This window comes from Myxine glutinosa, chromosome 5 (genome assembly GCF_964187855.1).
Source record: "Myxine glutinosa chromosome 5, kmMyxGlut1.1, whole genome shotgun sequence".
NCBI classification, from domain to species: domain Eukaryota; kingdom Metazoa; phylum Chordata; class Myxini; order Myxiniformes; family Myxinidae; genus Myxine; species Myxine glutinosa.
Window position 1 is genome coordinate 55,323,666 of NC_136265.1, and position 18,186 is coordinate 55,341,851.

At 46.6% G+C, this 18,186-nt stretch overlaps 2 protein-coding genes across 2 annotated transcripts in view; both read right to left on the bottom strand.

The window, feature by feature from the left end:
• Window positions 1-3,006, bottom strand: part of LOC137428603 (uncharacterized) — a 58,195-nt gene extending 55,189 nt beyond the window's left edge. The window contains exons 1-2 of the mRNA XM_078777294.1: window positions 2,991-3,006; window positions 1,416-2,769 (exon numbers count right to left, since the gene is read on the bottom strand). Coding sequence (XP_078633420.1) covers window positions 1,416-2,769; window positions 2,991-3,006 — 1,370 coding nt within the window. The remainder of the gene's footprint in view (window positions 1-1,415; window positions 2,770-2,990) is intronic.
• Window positions 3,007-6,108: 3,102 nt separating this feature from the next.
• LOC144892102 (uncharacterized) lies at window positions 6,109-14,699 on the bottom strand. Its single transcript, XM_078777295.1, has 4 exons — window positions 14,213-14,699; window positions 13,614-14,146; window positions 6,240-6,361; window positions 6,109-6,126 (listed from the first exon to the last, which is right to left on the bottom strand). The coding sequence occupies exons 1-4, from the start codon at window positions 14,647-14,649 to the stop codon at window positions 6,109-6,111; spliced, it is 1,110 nt and encodes a 369-aa protein (XP_078633421.1). The 5' UTR covers window positions 14,650-14,699.
• Window positions 14,700-18,186: the final 3,487 nt, after the last annotated feature.

Sequence of the window (18,186 nt, forward strand, 5' to 3'; positions counted from 1 at the left end):
CATGATGTCCTCATTCTCAATGATTGTTTTTAGTTTGTGCTTCCTTGATTTTTCTGAAACTGGGAGATTGAAGGTTTTGTAGTTGTGCCAGTGGATCATTCTGCATACGTTGTTGTGCCCTTGTGGTTCTTTTGCCATGCATCTTGCAATATCTTGGCAGAAGTGACTTCTACAAATTTCCTGTCGGGAAATTGTGTGTGTGTGTGTGTGTGTGTGTGTGTGTGTGTGTGTGTGTGTGTGTGTGTGTGTGTGTGTGTGTGTGTGTGTGTGTGTGTGTGTGTACGTGCATGTGCGTGCCCGCCTCCATATATTTTCAATTTTAAAATGTTTTTTTCTGTAACTGCTTGCCTGGTTGATGAAAAACTTCAATCATAAGAGGGACTCCCCATGGAGAATATTTTATTCCAAACTACAACGTCATTGGTCATCAGTTATGGCAGCTAAATTGGATGAAAGTGAAAAAAAAGACAATCGTGTTTTTCTCAGTTTGTTGCTTTTCTATTCCACGGAGTCATGGTCTTTCGCCTCATCTCCTCTATTTTGAGGGCAAAATCGTGTTCCAGTTGTTGCAGCTCATTTTTATAATTGTCACCCTCCTCTTGTTCCTCTGCCGTTTGTCCTAATCTTTCTCCTTGTTATCATTTACTGTTCTTACTCTTGGTGTCCTGTGTGAATGTTTCTGATGTCGACGCAAACATGATGGAGTTGTAAAAGCCTTGCTGCATAAAGAACACTGAGAGGGCTTTTCTCCTGTGTGACTCGTTTGATGTTGACGCAAACGTGATGGATGAACAAAAGCCTTGCTGCATAAAGAACACTGATAGGGTTTTTCTCCTGTGTGAATCGTTTGATGTCGACGCAAACGCGATGGATGAATAAAAGCCTTGCTGCATAAAAAACACCGATAAGGTTTTTCTTCTGTGTGAATCGTTTGATGTCGACGCAAACGTGATGGAGTTACAAAAGCCTTGCTGCATAAAGAACACTGATAAGCTTTTTCTCCTGTGTGATATTTTTGATGTAGATGCAAGTATGTTGAAGATGTAAAAGCCTTGCTGCATAAAGAACACTGATAGGGCTTTTCTCCTGTGTGAAATGTTTGATGTCGACGCAAACCTGATGGAGTTATAAAAGCCTTGCTGCATAAAGAACACTGATGGGGATTTTCTCCTGTGTGACTCATTTGATGTAGACGCAAGTATGATGAAATAGCAAAAGCCTTGCTGCAAAAAGAACACTGAAAGGGCTTTTCTCCTGTGTGAATCGTTTCATGTCGACGCAAACGTGATGGATGCATAAAAGCCTTGCTGCATGAAGAACACTGATAGGGTTTTTCTCGTGTGTGATATTTTTGATGCAGATGCAAGTATGTTGAAGTCGTAAAAGCCTTGCTGCATAAAGAACACTGATGGGGCTTTTCTCCTGTGTGACTCTTTTGATGTCGATGCAAACGTGATGGAGTTATAAAAGCCTTGCTGCATAAAGAACACCGATAGGGTTTTTCTCCTGTGTGACTCGTTAGATGGAGACGCAAGCCTGATGAATTAACAAAAGCCTTGCTGCACAATGAACACTGATAGGGCTTCTCTCCTGTGTGACGTTTGTGATGTTCAAGGAAATATGACGAATCAGCAAATGCCTTGCTGCAAAACGAACACTTGTACGGCTTCTCTCCTGTGTGACGTTTTTTATGTTGTCGCAAGCTTGATGAATAAACAAAAGCCTTGCTGCACACTGAACACTTATAGGGCTTTTCTCCTGTGTGAATCTTTTGATGTTGACGGAGATATGATGAACTAGCAAATGCCTTGCTGCACACTGAACATTGATCGGGGTTTTCTCCTGTGTGACGTTTTTTATGTTGCCGCAAAGATAAAGAATCAGCAAATGCCGTGCTGCAAAATGAACACTTGTACGGCTTCTCTCCTGTGTGTACTCTTTGATGTTGACGCAAATATGACGAATCAGCAAATGCCTTGCTGCAAAACGAACACTTGTATGGCTTCTCTCCTGTGTGACGTTTTTGATGTTTACGCAAGCTTGATGAATAAACAAAAGCCTTGCTGCACACTGAACACTGATAGGGCTTTTCTCCTGTGTGAATCTTTTGATGTTGACGGAGATATGATGAACTAGCAAATGCCTTGCTGCACAATGAACATTGATCGGGGTTTTCTCCTGTGTGACGTTTTTTATGTTGACGCAAAGACAAAGAATCAGCAAATGCCGTGCTGCAAAATGAACACTTGTATGGCTTCTCTCCTGTGTGTACTCTTTGATGTTGACGCAAATATGACAAATCAGCAAATGCCTTGCTGCAAAACGAACACTTGTAAGGCTTCTCTCCCGTGTGTACTCTTTGATGTCTGTAAAAAACTGAAGAACGAATAAATGCTTTGCTGCACACATAACACCTGTACAGCTTTTCTCCTGTGTGAAGTTTTTGATGTTGACGCAAAGATGAATAATCAGAAAATGCTTTGCTGCAAAACGAACAATTGTACGGCTTCTCTCCCGTGTGTACTCTTTGATGTCTTGGCAAATCTGAAGAACGAGAAAAAGCTTTGCTGCACACAGAACACTTGTATGGTCTCTCACTTCCTCGGATATTCTTGAGGGTGTCTGTACAACGCTTACATCTGCGTGTGAGAGACACGCTGCCAGCTTCGTCAGTTTCTTGACAAACACTCTGAGTCGTGGGCCGATTGAAAACTTCCGTGTCAAACCACTGGGAACAGTTGGAACAAGAAACCAGTTCCATTTGTTTCCCTGTAAAGACAAGTCACAAAAATCATCATTAATTCGCACCAACTTAAAAAAATTGACATATATTTCACTCAAATTAGATTGAAGATTGGCCCCGAATATGCCTAATTCGATTGAACAGGAAAGATTCAAAAATAGAGGAATTGCGCATCTCCCCAAATGAGTCAGACATTTACTGATCACACACAAACGATCTTATCAGAGGTTGCTCCATTATTCTGGACAGTGTATAGCAACCATGGGCTTGCCCCCACCATGTGTTAATGGTTGTAGCATTAGTTTCTCCTTGCTTCCTATGGTGGTTAACATACTTTGATGAACATTCTGTTGAATGCATCCATTGTTCTATGCCGCTGCCAAGACATAATGACTTTCATACCTTTTCTATTTACAATATCTAGAAAAGAGACGAAGGACAAAGGGGTACCAGCCCACTCGGTGAAACAATACTCTGCATTTCTCTGAAAAGTGTTCATTGGCAATATGAAGAAGAACCAAGGAATGGTGAGGCCTGTTGGCGAATGCCGTGTACATGCTCCTGTTTGCCATCTCTCGTGGATATGTCATTCGGGATGGTGAGACTCTTTAAAATGTTAATGTACGAAATAAATACGTGAGTTGGCTGGTTTATCCATTCAGAGAGGTACTGTGAGTATATCGGCAATACTTTTCCAGGTGTCAAAACATTGCTTATTGCTATCTTTTAACTTTGCATCAGGTGGGAATTGTAGAGATTTACGATGGTGTGGCATTGACGAAGCTCTCGCCTCTCCTTATTTTGTTTTCTACAAGAGGAACATGCATTGTGAATGATTATGTATTTGACCCGAATAGTTTTACAGATTAATTCCTCCTCTGAAACACACGTTTACCCTGAACATCTCAAACAAATATCGTGATGCTTCAATATGCAGAGAGGAATCCGTTATTAATGAGCTGGGTCATTTTAACATGGCCTATAGTCACCATGTGGCCTTAAAAGACAAGTCCAACAGCATCTCACAACCTCTTGTACAATGTACACACACACACACACACACACACACACACACACACACACACACACACACACACACACACACACACACACACACACACACACATCACTGTCTGAAACTGGAAGAAGCAGAATGTTGTACTGGTTCAGACTTCATTTTTTTTTTCTTCTTCTTTTTTGTATGCAGAGTCAAGGCGCGTGCAAGACCTAAGACATTACACACGAGAACATGCACGGACCCATTAAAAATACAATAAATAAAGGGAGCGGGAGAAAAAAGGGGGAGAGAGAGGAAAGCATACAAGCACAACAACAGTAGAGAACAGGGACATCGGTAAATCTGTGGAAGTGAGAGGTCCGTGAGGAAGGGGAGGGGGGGAGTGCAGATGGAGTCATCACTGTTTGGTGGACGGTACAACACACATATGAACAAAAGGTGGGAGCGAAGGGGAAGCCGTAGACAGAGGTACTCCTGGGCGTGTGGTGGAGAGAGGGCAGTGCCTGGAGAGTAAGGAAAAGAGTTTTTGATAAAGATAGCAACCCCACCCCAGGATGAGGCTCAGGTCTATCATACCGGAGGAGGGAGTAACCAGGGAGAGATATTAAGGAATCAGAGACATCTTGAAGGAGGAAAGTTGGTCAAGTCTGGTTTGTCAGAAGCAACCTGTATGGAGAGATCAATCAGGTTTGAGTGAAGGCTCTGGATGTTTGAGGTCCACACTGTTAAGGAAGAGGGAGGGAGAGCATCAGATACAGGACAGTGGAGGGGTAGAGTAAGTTGAGGGAGAGGAGGAGGTAGGGAGAGCTGTTGATAGTGTGTCGGAGATTGCAGAAGAGCTTAGAGAAAGGGAAGGATGAGGAGGACAACAGGTTTGATGGTGATGGGATGAGGCACAGTGAGGAATTGTTTAAGGGGGGGGGGGAGGGGTAGAGCGAGGAAGAAGGTTGGAGGAGGTGGAGGTACGAGTTGCAAGGGAGAGGAAGCGGGGAGGAGGCAGCTTTGAGGAGGAGGAGTGAGAAAGAATTGGAGAAAAATAGAGGGTGGGGAGATTTTAAGGGGAGGAGGGAAGGGGGAGGGGGAGTTTTGAAGGGGAGGGGTAAGGGGGGAATTTATGAGGGGAGGGGTGAGGGGACAGTTTAGGAGGGAAGGGTGAGAAGGAGTTTAGGAGGGGAGGGTGAGGGGGAGTTTAGGAGGGGTGGGTGAGGTGGAGTTTAGGAGGGGAGGAGTGAATGGGGAAGATTTGAAGGGGAGGAGTGAGGATGGAGTTGAGGATGGGGAGGAGGGAGTTGAGGAAAGGAGGGGTAGAGGACAGTTTGGGAGGGGAGGGGCAAGGGGGAGCTTGGGAGGAGAGGGGGGAGTTTGGGAAGAGAGGTGTGAGGAGGGAGTTTAGGAGGGGAGAGGTGAGGGGGGAGTTTTAGGAAGGGAGGGGTGAGTTGGGATTTTAGAAAGTGTTGGACGATTTATGGAAAACAAACATTTATTGTAAAATGCACTTCTTGTGATTTTCAATTCAGAGATCCGTTTGAAAACGTTAGAGGAGCGGTGGAATGCAGGTGAGTTTCGGGAATGTAGAAAGGAAGAACTGTAAGAGATTGAAATTTTTTTTGAAATGGAGAGATTTGATGAGCAAATTGAAGACAGCCTTTTAAAGAGGAAGAGGAAAAGCATGTTATAATATACAACAGAATACAACACTGCAGGGGAAAGTTTAAACATTTTAAAACAAAAGCATGAAAACGATCTGGGAAATTCCCTGAAGTGAGGGCATTGAGGCTAAGGGGGCTAAAGGATTCCAGAACAGGTTTAGAAGGAGGAACAGAAGAATACAAGATTGACAGCCAGGTGAGCAGAGAACGAAGAAACAAGGAGGTGTATAAGCAATTGTGTTAGTGCAGGAGGAGGGGCTTACTTTTAAAATTCTTCATTAGTATATATATTTTTTTGTTGAATGTGAGGTGAAAGTGGATCTGAGGAATGTACCTTTCCAAAAAAAAATTGGAAAGGTATCGGCTGGAGAGGATTGAGATATGAAGGAAGGAGAGAAAATGGGATGGGGGAGACAACACGTGGTTGCGGTCGGGGGAGGAGGAGCCACGAGGAGAGAAGGAAATTATTATTAAGATCTTAATTTTTTTGGAGTTTTTTTTGTATCAAGATGTTAAACAAAGGGTAAGATGTTCGGGTGAAGTATGGGGTGAAACGAAAGACAAAGAAAAAAGCAATACAGTGAAATAATGAGCATAAATAGACAACAAACAATCGCCAAGGAGACAGGGAAGTCTCGAGGTACCAGGCCCCAAATGCGGCGCGAACAAAACGACTATTACACACAGGTATGCACGATTTACAAACGGAGATCTAACTAGAAACACACAGCAGAAACATACACAGTAAAATAAACAGTAGAGATTTGAGAAAAACACAAACAGGAAAATACTTAACTTTGATGACGTGGAAAGCTTGGAAGAACACTACCTCGCCGGGAGGACCGGAAGCGGAAGTCCCAGGGAGCGGACGTTTGGGTTGAATATTTTTTATCTCTTGAGATAGTGAGTCATCCTCAAACTCAGATTCCACCTTCACTTTCACAATAAAATCTGAAAAGAAAAACATCACATTAAAACTGAACTTTATATTTTTCAAGTTTCTAAGGCTTATGGAGCACCTGTAACAAACTTGCAAACATACACATCAGACTTTTAAATCCGATCAAACCTGGGGAACAGGTGGCTCCCTGGGAGAAGGTGAGGTGGGGGTTCTCCAATCTTATATCCTTCCATTTCTTAATGATGGAGCTCACTGTGCTCTTGGGAACTTTCAACACTAGAAATTGTTTCATACACTTCCCCAGATCTTATGCCTCCTCACAATTCTATCTCGGAGTTCTAGGGACAGTTCCTTTGACCTCCATGGTGGAGTTTGCTCTGACATGCTCTGTGAACTGTGGGACCTTGCATGGAAAGGTGTGTTTCTTTCCAAATCATGTCCAATCAATTGAATTGGCCACATATTGACTCAGTTGGAGAGACATCTCAAGGATGATCAAAGAAAATTGGATGCACCTGAGCTCAATTTGAAGTGTTATGGCAAAGGCGTTGAATCAAAGGGAGGTGCAAAGTGCCCCTCCCTTTATATAAGGGATAGTTTCTCTGTATGCAGCTTTAACATGTGGACTGAAAATACGTTTCTCGGCTTCTACTGGACGAAATAGGCTGCAAATTTAGAAGTAAATGCTTTGTACATTGAGGTAATATGTTCCAAATTTCAGCAACATCTGTTTCTGCATTCTTGAGTTTTATTTAGAAAACCCTCAAAATCACGTTGGTGTCTGTCCGTCCGACTGTCCAAAATGTGTTGGCACTCATATCTCAAGGGCTATACATTGAAACGAGCGGAAACTTGGATTATACATCAGCCAATCGGTCTCGTTAATGGCTTTCGAAACAAATTCCACCTAAGTGCTATAGTCTTTGCTTTAAAATAAAAAAAATTTTTAATATACATTCAGTCATGTGAAAAAGTAAGTACACCCCATGTAAAGTTTTGACTTTTTCAACATACAGCTATTTGATCTTCATTTCAACAATATTGATAGATAAAGGTGATATAATATAACAAATATCATGAAACATTTACATTTTGTAGTCCATTGTATAATTTAAATAAACATAAATGCAAATTTCCCATGTGGAAAAAGTAAGTACACCCCTATATTTATCACTACTTCAAATACCTAAAAATAGAATCAGGTGCACCAGCTCATGTGCAAATGATTAGAGCATCATTAGAGAGGATGTTGGAGGAACCTGTCTTATTTAAACCTCAGACATTTAGTTTGGTTTGCTCTTTGTTGTTGAAGTGTGCGGCATCACCATGCCTTGATCAAAAGAGCTCTCTGAGGCCTTCAGAAAGAAGGTTATCGATGCCTACGAGTCTGGAAAGGGATTTAAAAAGATCTCCAAACAATTTGAAATCAATCATTCGACTGTGCGGAAGATCATCTACAAGTGGAGAAGATGCCAAACAACTGCCAACTTGTTCAGGCCAGGCCGCCCCAGCAAGTTCATCCCGAGAGCAGACCGCAAGATGCTGAAAGAAGTCTCGAAGAACCCCAGAATGTCATCATGGGACCTACAGGTAGCTCTTGCCACTGTTGATGTCAAAATGCACGAGTCTACGATTAGAAAGAGGCTGCACAAATTTGACCTACATGGGAGGTGTGCCAGGAGGAAACCTTTGCTGTCCAGAAAGAACATCAGGGTAAGACTAAAGTTTGCCAATGAACACCTCAGCAAAGACCAGCACTTCTGGAGCAATGTGCTCTGGACAGATGAGTCAAAGGTAGAGCTATTTGGCCACAGTACCAGAAGACATGTTTGGTGAAAATCAAAGACAGCATTTGACCACAAGAACCTGATACCAACTGTAAAGCATGGTGGTGGAATTATTATGGTTTGGGGCAGCTTTGCTGCATCAGGGCCTGGGCAGCTCACCATCATAGAATCCACTATGAATTCTTAATTGTACCAGAGGGTGCTTGAGGATAATGTGAGGCCATCTGTCGGAAAGTTGAAGCTCAACCAAAGATGGACCTTGCAACATGACAATGACCCTAAACATACCAGTAAATCCACCAAGGAATGGCTGAAAAGAAAGAAATGGAAGGTTCTGGAATGGCCAAGTCAAAGCCCGGATCTAAATCCAATCGAGATGTTGTGGGGGGATTTGAAACGAGCTGTGCATGCAAGAAACCCCTCAAACATCTGTTACGTGGTCCCCTCGGTGAATACCTGGTCTCAGTGACCCCCGGACCGTGAGAGGAACTTCGCCAGAAAGCTGTATTATATATGCGCTTTCGCCACGCAATCCATATGAATTTCACCCAAGAGACAACTGACGTTCAAGGATATATTTCAATGGTAATGATACCATACAATTTCAATGACACAACCACAGAGATTTTCCCCGAGCAATCAACAATACACAACCATCAACAATATTTCAATGACACAACCACGGAGATTTTCCCCGAGCAATCAACAATACACTACCATCAACAATTCCCCAGCCACAATCAATTCCCTATGAGTAAGATGGCCATCTTATATACGGGTGTCCCGGTGAGTACTCACGACACCCTTTTGGTCTCGGTCCCGCACAATGTCTCTGGGCCCCTCCTGACCAAGATGATGGTCGGCGTCGCTGCACTCGGGCGGTTGAACGAACCCCGGGTGGACGTGTTTCCACCGGGCAGGTATCGTACCAGGCACCCCGGCTACAGCCCCTCGTGGCCACGCGAAGCGGGGACGGGAAAGCAAGCCAACAGCCCCACGCCGCTTGCCAGGCGTGTTAGGCCCCAACGGGCGACCCGTACGCGTCTTTTTAGACGGTGTCGCGCACGGCGCCAAACGCTGGATCGGTGCACGGCCACACGACAGTTTGCCGTCCACCGGGCAGGTATCCGTCCCGGTAACTCCTCTCGCCAGACAGGCTCGGGAACGCCGCTTTTCCACACGGCTCAATCAATCCCACCTTTCGTCGGTGCGGGGCGAGGAAGAAGAAGCCTCGTCCTTTTTTCCTCGTGTCTTTTTCCTCTTCCGTTTCCGGTCACTTCCGTTTCCGGCCACTTGTTCAGAAGGGCTCCTGACCCTCCAATCACAACAACCCTTAATATACTACACACGGATAAGCAAAGACCTGAATGGTAATCCACATACATTCACATAAATATGTAACACTCCCCCCCTTCAAGAAAGAAAGTTTGAACCCAGCGAAAACTTTCTTTGCCGGCCAATTTGGAGAAACAAACCAGATAACTCAACCCCCCCCTCCCCCCCCCCCCCCCCCCCCCAGATTAACTCAATCTGGACAAAGCGTCCGCCACGACATTGTCCCGGCCCCGTACATGTTCAATTTCCAAGTTGAACCCCTGCAAAGCCAAACTCCATCTCATCAACCTCTGATTTTTATTTTTCATTCTTTGAATGAAGGTTAAGGGGTTGTGATCCGTAAAGACCTTTATGGGAAAGGACGTGATTCCTAAATACACCTCATAATGTTGAAGCCCTAGCAGGAGAGCCAGGGTCTCTTTCTCCACGGTGGCATAATTTGCCTGATGTTTATTGAACTTTTTGGAGTAGTAGCACACGGGGTGGTCCACCCCATCCTCATCTTCCTGTAACAAGACCGCTCCAGCCCCCACATCACTTGCATCTACGGCCAACTTGAAAGGTGCCTGAAAGTCCGGAGCGGTTAGGACCGGAGAGCTCATTAGTATCGCTTTGACATGGGCAAAGGCCGCCTGACATTTGCCATCCCAAACGAATGGGGTCTCCTTTCTCAACAAACTCGTTAAAGGGGCTACCACATCCGAAAAATTCTTACAGAACCGCCGGTACCACCCCGCCATACCTAAGAATCTCATCAGCTCTTTCTTCCCCTTTGGGACTTGGAAGCGATCGATAGCTTCTACCTTGGCGGTCACTGGTTGTACTTGACCCTGCCCTACTACATGGCCGAGGAACACTACCTGTGCTCTTACAAATTCACTCTTGGCTAAGTTGATGGTCAGACCTGCCTCGGACATCGTCTGAAAAAATGCATGGATTTGCTTAATGTGGTCTTCCATGGTCATGGTGTGGATGATTACATCATCCAGATATGCCTCCACCCCCTCCAGGTCTGCAATGAGCCTATTAATCAGTCGTTGAAATGTAGCCGGCCCGTTCTTCAACCCAAAAGGGAGGACCTTGTACTGATATAACCCATTCGGAGTGACCAAAGCTGAGATTTCTTTGGCTCTATCGGTAAGAGGGATCTGCCAATACCCTTTCAGCAAGTCAAATTTGGTAACAAATTTAGCTGGGCCTATTCGATCAATACAGTCGTCAATCCTCGGGAGCGGATAGGAGTCGGTCTTGGTCACTGCATTCACCCGTTTTAAATCTGTACAACACCGGAAGCTGCCATCGGGTTTCGGAACCAACACACATGGGGAGCTCCATTCACTGTTGCTTGGTTCGATGATGTCATTGTCCAACATATATTGCATCTCCTTCCGAAGGTACTCCATCTTCACCGGGTTCATCCGATAGGGGTGTTGTTTCACTGGAGTGGCCTCCCCCACCTCGATATCATGATATACTAAGTCCGTACGACCAGGTACATCTGTGAACAAATGTTTAAATTCGAACATTAGGCTGGACAGTTGTCCTTGCTGTTCCCTTGTTAAATGACCTAACTTCTCATCCAAATGATTCAACACTTCGGTGTTCGTCAATTTGGGGCAGGCCTGGTCATCCAAGTTATCAAACTTCACACCGGCGTTTCCGTCCATTGTCACCGGTACGACCGGTGAGACAGGAACTACGTCTTCCACCGGTTCCCTCTCATGATATTTCTTCAGTCGGTTGACATGACACAACTGTCGCTTTTTTCGTCGGTCGGGAGTGGTCACCACGTAGTCTGTCTCATTCACCCTCTCCTCCACTGCATAAGGACCGAAATATCTAGCCTGGAGGGGCTGACCTGGAACGGGCAGCAATACTAACACCCGGTCCTGAGGACTGAAATTCCTTATCTGCGAGGTCTTGTCATGTCTCTCCTTCATTTTCCCCTGGGCCCTTCTCAAGTTCCGTCGTGCCACCTCACACGCCTTTGCCAATCGGTTTTTTACTGTGGACACATACTCCACCATCGGTGTCCGGGACTCCTGTAGTAACCACTGTTCTTTCACCAATTTCAACGGTCCCCGCACTGCGTGTCCAAACACCAGTTCAAACAGACTGAATCCCAAGGAATCCTGCACGGACTCCCTCGCCGCAAACAACAATAGGGGTATCCCTTCATCCCAATCCTTGGCACATTCAAAACAATACGTTCGGATCATATTCTTTAAAGTCTGGTGAAACCTTTCCAGGGCCCCTTGGCTCTCGGGATGGTAGGCGCTGGATCTTACTTGTTCCACCCCCAACAGGTGTACCACTTGCTGGAACAGTGTGGACATGAAATTGGACCCCTGATCCGATTGAATGATCTTAGGTAGACCAACCCAAGTGAAAAATTTAATCAAGGCCTTTGCAATAACTGCCGCCGTTATTTTCCTCAGAGGCACTGCCTCAGGGAACCTGGTGGACGCGCACATGATGGTCAGTAAGTATTGATGTCCAGCTTTGGTTTTGGGTAAAGGGCCCACACAGTCCACAATGACTCGGCTGAATGGCTCTTCAAAAGCTGGAATTGGCTTTAACGGGGCGGGTGGGATTTTTTGATTCGGCTTTCCCACCAGCTGACAAGAATGGCAGGACTTGCAGAACTCCGCCACATCCCGTCGCAGTCCCGGCCAGAAAAAATGTATCAATATCCTGTCACAGGTCTTGTTCACTCCCAGGTGCCCGGCCCAAGGGGTCTCATGTGCCAAACTCAAGATCTCCTTCCGGGACAGCGGTGGCACCACAATCTGATAGTGAACTTTCCACTCATCGTCTGCGGGCACCTCCGGGGGCCTCCATTTCCTCATTAGGGTTTCCCCCTTCATGAAATACCCCACAGGTATCTTCGTAGCCTCTTCTTCCGTAAAGGCTTTCTCAATTAACCTCTGGATCTCCGAGTCTTCGTGTTGTTCTTCCACTAGTCTCCTTCGGACCAGCGCGGTTTGCTCCACTTCGTTCTCCGCGGTCTCCGACGGACACTCCACGTCCCCTTGCGTTCCAGACGCTACCATTTCTCGAAATTCCTGGGAATCCCTCCCCTGGTTATTTCCCTTTTCCGAGTTGTCTTCCCGTACCTCTAAGGGTTCCAACTCCCCCTCTCTTTCTTCCTCCTTCTCTTCCGCGTGCTTTCTACCCATAGCCCGAGTCACTGCACAGGATGGAAAGATACCCGGAATCTCCATCTCTAACCGAGTGGTGTTATTTTCCTTACTGGGCTTGTCCACCATTATTGGATTACCCGAAACTCGCCCCTCGGCCAAATCATTCCCGATAATAAAAGAGATTCCCTCCACAGGAAGGGTGGCTTGTAAGCCTACGGTGACCGGCCCGGATACCAACTCAGAACTCAACTGGATGACATGAAGCGGAGCTTTAACATAGCCCCCGACCCCCTGTAAAAGCACACTAACCCCAGTTGCCGTCTTCTCCGACAATGGCAAAATGCCCTCCAGCATCAACGATTGGTGGGCTCCTGTGTCCCTCAATACCCTAACTGGCTTCTGGTTACTCGGGTCGCCATCCAGCGACACGAACCCCTCTGAAATGAAATGTTTGTAGCCCTCCTGAACAAGGTTCTCCCGGCACGCCGTACCTTTGACAGGGGAATCTTCCCCCAGCTCTGCTCTCCAAGAATGATTTCTCACACTTGCCAGTGCATTCGGAGTCGCACTAGACTGATTCCGTTCTGGGTTCTCCCTTTTTCGGAGGTAACATTGGGACATCAAGTATCCAGTTTTATGGCAAAAAGCACAAGTAGGCCCGGGGGAGAACCTCGGGGTCGGCCTTGAGCCCCCCGAAAAATAAGTTTGTCTTGGGCCCGTAGCCCTCGGATTTCTAACCGTTGGGGTATCATAGTTGTCCCCATAATCATCTCGAGGCCGCCGCCATGTAAGGTCGTTCTCCGCACCGGGTGTTCCATAACTCCCCTGCTGAAGTCTAGGCGAGGAGTTAGGTTTGTGGACCCCTATTCGGTGGGTTAAGGCATAATCATCTGCCATGGTGGCTGCGTCCCACAACTTTGGTACTTTCTTTTCCTGCAGGTACACTTTGATGTCCTCGTGGACACACTGCTGGAATTCCTCCACCAGGATCAAGTCCCGCAATGTTTCGAAGTCTTTCCCGACTCCTTTTGACTCACACCACCGATCAAACATGTTTTCTTTCACTCTGGCAAACTCCACATGGGTCTCACTCTCCCTCTTCCTGGCATTCCTGAATTTTTGCCTGTAAGCTTCCGGAACCAACTCATAGGCCTTGAGGATGTGCTTCTTCAGTACCTCATAATCTGCACATTGGTCCATTGGTAGCGCCGAATAAATTTCCTGAGCTTTCCCCACCAGCACACTTTGCACGAGTATGGTCCAGGCTTCCTCCGGCCAGTTTAATTGTCGAGCCACTTTCTCAAAGTGTGGGAAAAATTTCGCGACTTCCTTTTCACTGAACGGTGGAACCAGCCTCACATGTCTGCCCACATCCCAGGTTTTCTGGTTAGGTGTCGACCCCGTCAGCAAGGGTGGTGCCTCTCCCCGTTCTCTCATTAACTCCAGCTCCTTGAATTTGATTTCTTGCTGAAGCTCCATGTCACGTTCCTTTAATTCCCTTTCCGCTTTTCTCTCCTCTGCTTCGAGGTCCCTTGCAGCTCTCCTCTCCTCTGCTTTTCTCCCTTCTAACCTTTCCTGGAGTTCTCATTCCACTCTCCTTTCCTCTGCTTCTGCTTTCCTTTCTTCTTCTTTTAACCTTTCCTGGAGTTCTCGTTCCACTCTCCTTTCCTCTGCTTGTTTCTCTTCTCTCCTCGCTTCTGCTTTCCTTTCTTCTTCTTTTAACCTTTCCTGGAGTTCTCGTTCCACTCTCCTTTCCTCTGCTTGCTTCTCTTCTCTCCTCTCTTCTGCTTTCCTTTCTTCTTCTTTAATCCGTTCCTGGCTCCGTAATTGCAACTCCAGTTTCCGGAGCTCAACATCTTCTGGTTCTTCGGGTAGCCACTCCCAGGCTAACTCGTCCCATGTTCCTAATCCCACCATAGATTGTATCACCGTGGCCTGCAACTCTGCCTTCCTCAAATTAGTTCGGACCTCCAAGTTAAAATGTTTGGCCAATTTCAAGAGGTCCGACTTTAGCAACGCTCGGAACTGTGCCTCACTCGGGGTTACCCCAAAGTTCTGTGCCACAAACGCCATGGTGTCTATCGTTACCACCTGTTAACCTTCACCCAAGACTTTACCCCAATTTCTCAAAAATTTTTACCAATTAATAATTAATTAATAAATTTTAATTAATAAAAAATTATTATTTTATTATTTTATACAATTTTAAATCCCGGACGTAGACCCAATTGCGAAACCGCAAATCGTAATTTGGACGAGCCCCCAATTCTGTTACGTGGTCCCCTCGGTGAATACCTGGTCTCAGTGACCCCCGGACCGTGAGAGGAACTTCGCCAGAAAGCTGTATTATATATGCGCTTTCGCCACGCAATCCATATGAATTTCACCCAAGAGACAACTGACGTTCAAGGATATATTTCAATGGTAATGATACCATACAATTTCAATGACACAACCACGGAGATTTTCCCCGAGCAATCAACAATACACAACCATCAACAATATTTCAATGACACAACCACGGAGATTTTCCCCGAGCAATCAACAATACACTACCATCAACAATTCCCCAGCCACAATCAATTCCCTATGAGTAAGATGGCCATCTTATATACGGGTGTCCCGGTGAGTACTCACGACACCCTTTTGGTCTCGGTCCCGCACAATGTCTCTGGGCCCCTCCTGACCAAGATGATGGTCGGCGTCGCCGCACTCGGGCGGTTGAACGAACCCCGGGTGGACGTGTTTCCACCGGGCAGGTATCGTACCAGGCACCCCGGCTACAGCCCCTCGTGGCCACGCGAAGCGGGGACGGGAAAGCAAGCCAACAGCCCCACGCCGCTTGCCAGGCGTGTTAGGCCCCAACGGGCGACCCGTACGCGTCTTTTTAGACGGTGTCGCGCACGGCGCCAAACGCTGGATCGGTGCACGGCCACACGACAGTTTGCCGTCCACCGGGCAGGTATCCGTCCCGGTAACTCCTCTCGCCAGACAGGCTCGGGAACGCCGCTTTTCCACACGGCTCAATCAATCCCACCTTTCGTCGGTGCGGGGCGAGGAAGAAGAAGCCTCGTCCTTTTTTCCTCGTGTCTTTTTCCTCTTCCGTTTCCGGTCACTTCCGTTTCCGGCCACTTGTTCAGAAGGGCTCCTGACCCTCCAATCACAACAACCCTTAATATACTACACACGGATAAGCAAAGACCTGAATGGTAATCCACATACATTCACATAAATATGTAACACATCGCACAGCTGAAAGAATTTTGCATGGAGGAGTGGGCAAAAATTTCTCCCAGTCGATGTCAGAGACTGGAAGACAGTTATAAGAAATGCCTACTTGAAGTTGTTTCTGCCAAAGGGGGCAATACCACCTATTAGAGCCAAGGGTGTACTTACTTTTTACACATGCAAAATTTGCATTTATGTTTATTTGAATTATGCAATGGACTACAAAATGTAAATGTTTCATGATATTTGTTATATTATATCACCTTTATCTATCAATATTGTTGAAATGAAGATCAAATAGCTGTATGTTGAAATATGTTGAAAAAGTCAAAACTTTACATGGGGTGAACTTACTTTTTCACGTGACTGTACATATAGAAATATACAAAAATACATACACACTTTATCCACAGGACATTCTTATATGCAAAAGTATAAAAAAGAGGGGACATTCTTGGGGAAAATGCCGGGGGTATAGAAAAGGCCCCTTTATATGTGGTACAAGCAGAAGTACCTGTCATTGCCGGGAGGAGGGGGGGGGGGAAGGTAGAAGAGGGAGGGGTGAGGAAGCGAGTGGGGGAGAGGTGAGGAGAGAGGGAGGGGAAATATATACGACATGTACATCTTTTAGGGGGGTGGGGGAGGGGGGAAGGAAGAAAAATTTACCCATGCAAAGAGTGCTTTAACCTCAGTGTTGCCCAGGTAAAAAAGGAAATTGTAATAACATCTGCCACCATCACTGGGTGGTGCTACACAGTACACATTTATATCGAGAATTTATGCCCCTCTCCTGATCCACAACACCCTCGCATGAGGCCACGGCCACATAGCCTATGTTACCCCCCAGACAAAGTATATATTTGAATATGTACCCCGAGTAAAGCATTTAAGTGTAAATAGCTTGAGTACCCGGCGTTGCTCAAGCAAAAAATAAACATGAACATCTATCTATAATTCCAGTAATCTCTGTGTGTGTGTGTGTGTGTATGCGACCGCTGTTTCTCGACAACCACGGGTCCGATATACTTGAAACTTGCCAGGTATATTGCTGGGGACCCGAGGATGTGCCTTTTCAAGGTTTCATATTAATCGGAGAAGTAGTTACCGAGCTATGGCGATTTCTTTACCAAACTCCGCAAGCCGTTCGCTTTGGACCAAACCATTTCATGTAAATAGAGGGGGGGGGATTGTCACCGTACTCGCAAGCCGTTCGCTTTGGACCAAACCATTTCATGTAAATAGAGGGGGGGGGATTGTCACCGTACTCGCAAGCCGTCCGCTTTGGCTTTGCGAAATGGACCAAACCATTTCATGTAAATAGAGGGGGGGGATATAATTTTGTACGGGCATGCCCTAGTATTTTAAATGAGGGCAAATATAATGGAAAAGCAATTACATCCAAATCAGAATCCATCACAAATGTCAAATCGTAGCGGTTACCGGAAGCATACACAATCACCTTGCCTTGATTGCCGGTTGCGTCATTGTCAATGATGCAACTGGCGAGCGGTTACTTGTCCGGATGTGTCCAGACTTGCCTTTCCCGGGCGAACACTTGAGTTGCATACCACGCCCCGTTGAGAGGCGTGGCTTACCTATTTTGCATACCACACCCGGCCTGAGAGGCGTAGCTTTTGTGTGTTGAACTGGACTATTAAATTGCCGCCCGTTCGATCGGCTGTTTCAGTGCTTTTGAGTTGAGCTAGAAATAAATAGCTCAGTGAAACTTCGTTCCTGGCGTCGTCCATTTTGTCCGGCTTTATCGTGAGAGCATAGCCCCACAATTGGTGACCCCTTTTCAAGAACACGGCGATGGAGTCATCTGTAGCTTTGAAGCTCCCTGGCTTTTGGGAATCGCACGCAGCCGTCTGGTTCGCCCAAGCGGATTCTCAATTCGCCCTGCGGAACATTACAGAGGACACGACGCGCTACCACCATGTGGTCTCCGTGCTCAATGCCTCCACTGCCGCCCAGGTCCTGAGCTTCCTACAGAACCCGCCAAACGCCGACAAATACGGCGCGCTCAAAGGCCTACTCCTCAGTGCGTTTGGACTCACGGAGACCAAACGCGCGCGACAACTGCTCGACCTCCCGGAGCTGGGTGAGGCCCGTCCATCCGAACGCATGGACCACATGCTTGCTCTACTTGGCGACCACAGCCCAGATTTCCTCTTCCGCGAGCTGTTCCTCCGGCAGCTACCCGGGCAGGTACGATTAGCTTTGGCTAATTTGCCCATCACGGACCCTCGCGCCCTGGCCAAAGAGGCCGATAAATTTTTCTCGGCCAGGCGACACATCGGAGCGGCCGCCTGGAACCCTGGGCCAACCAAGGCAATGCCCGCGCCACGACCGGCGCCACGACTGGCCGAGTTAGCGCCACTG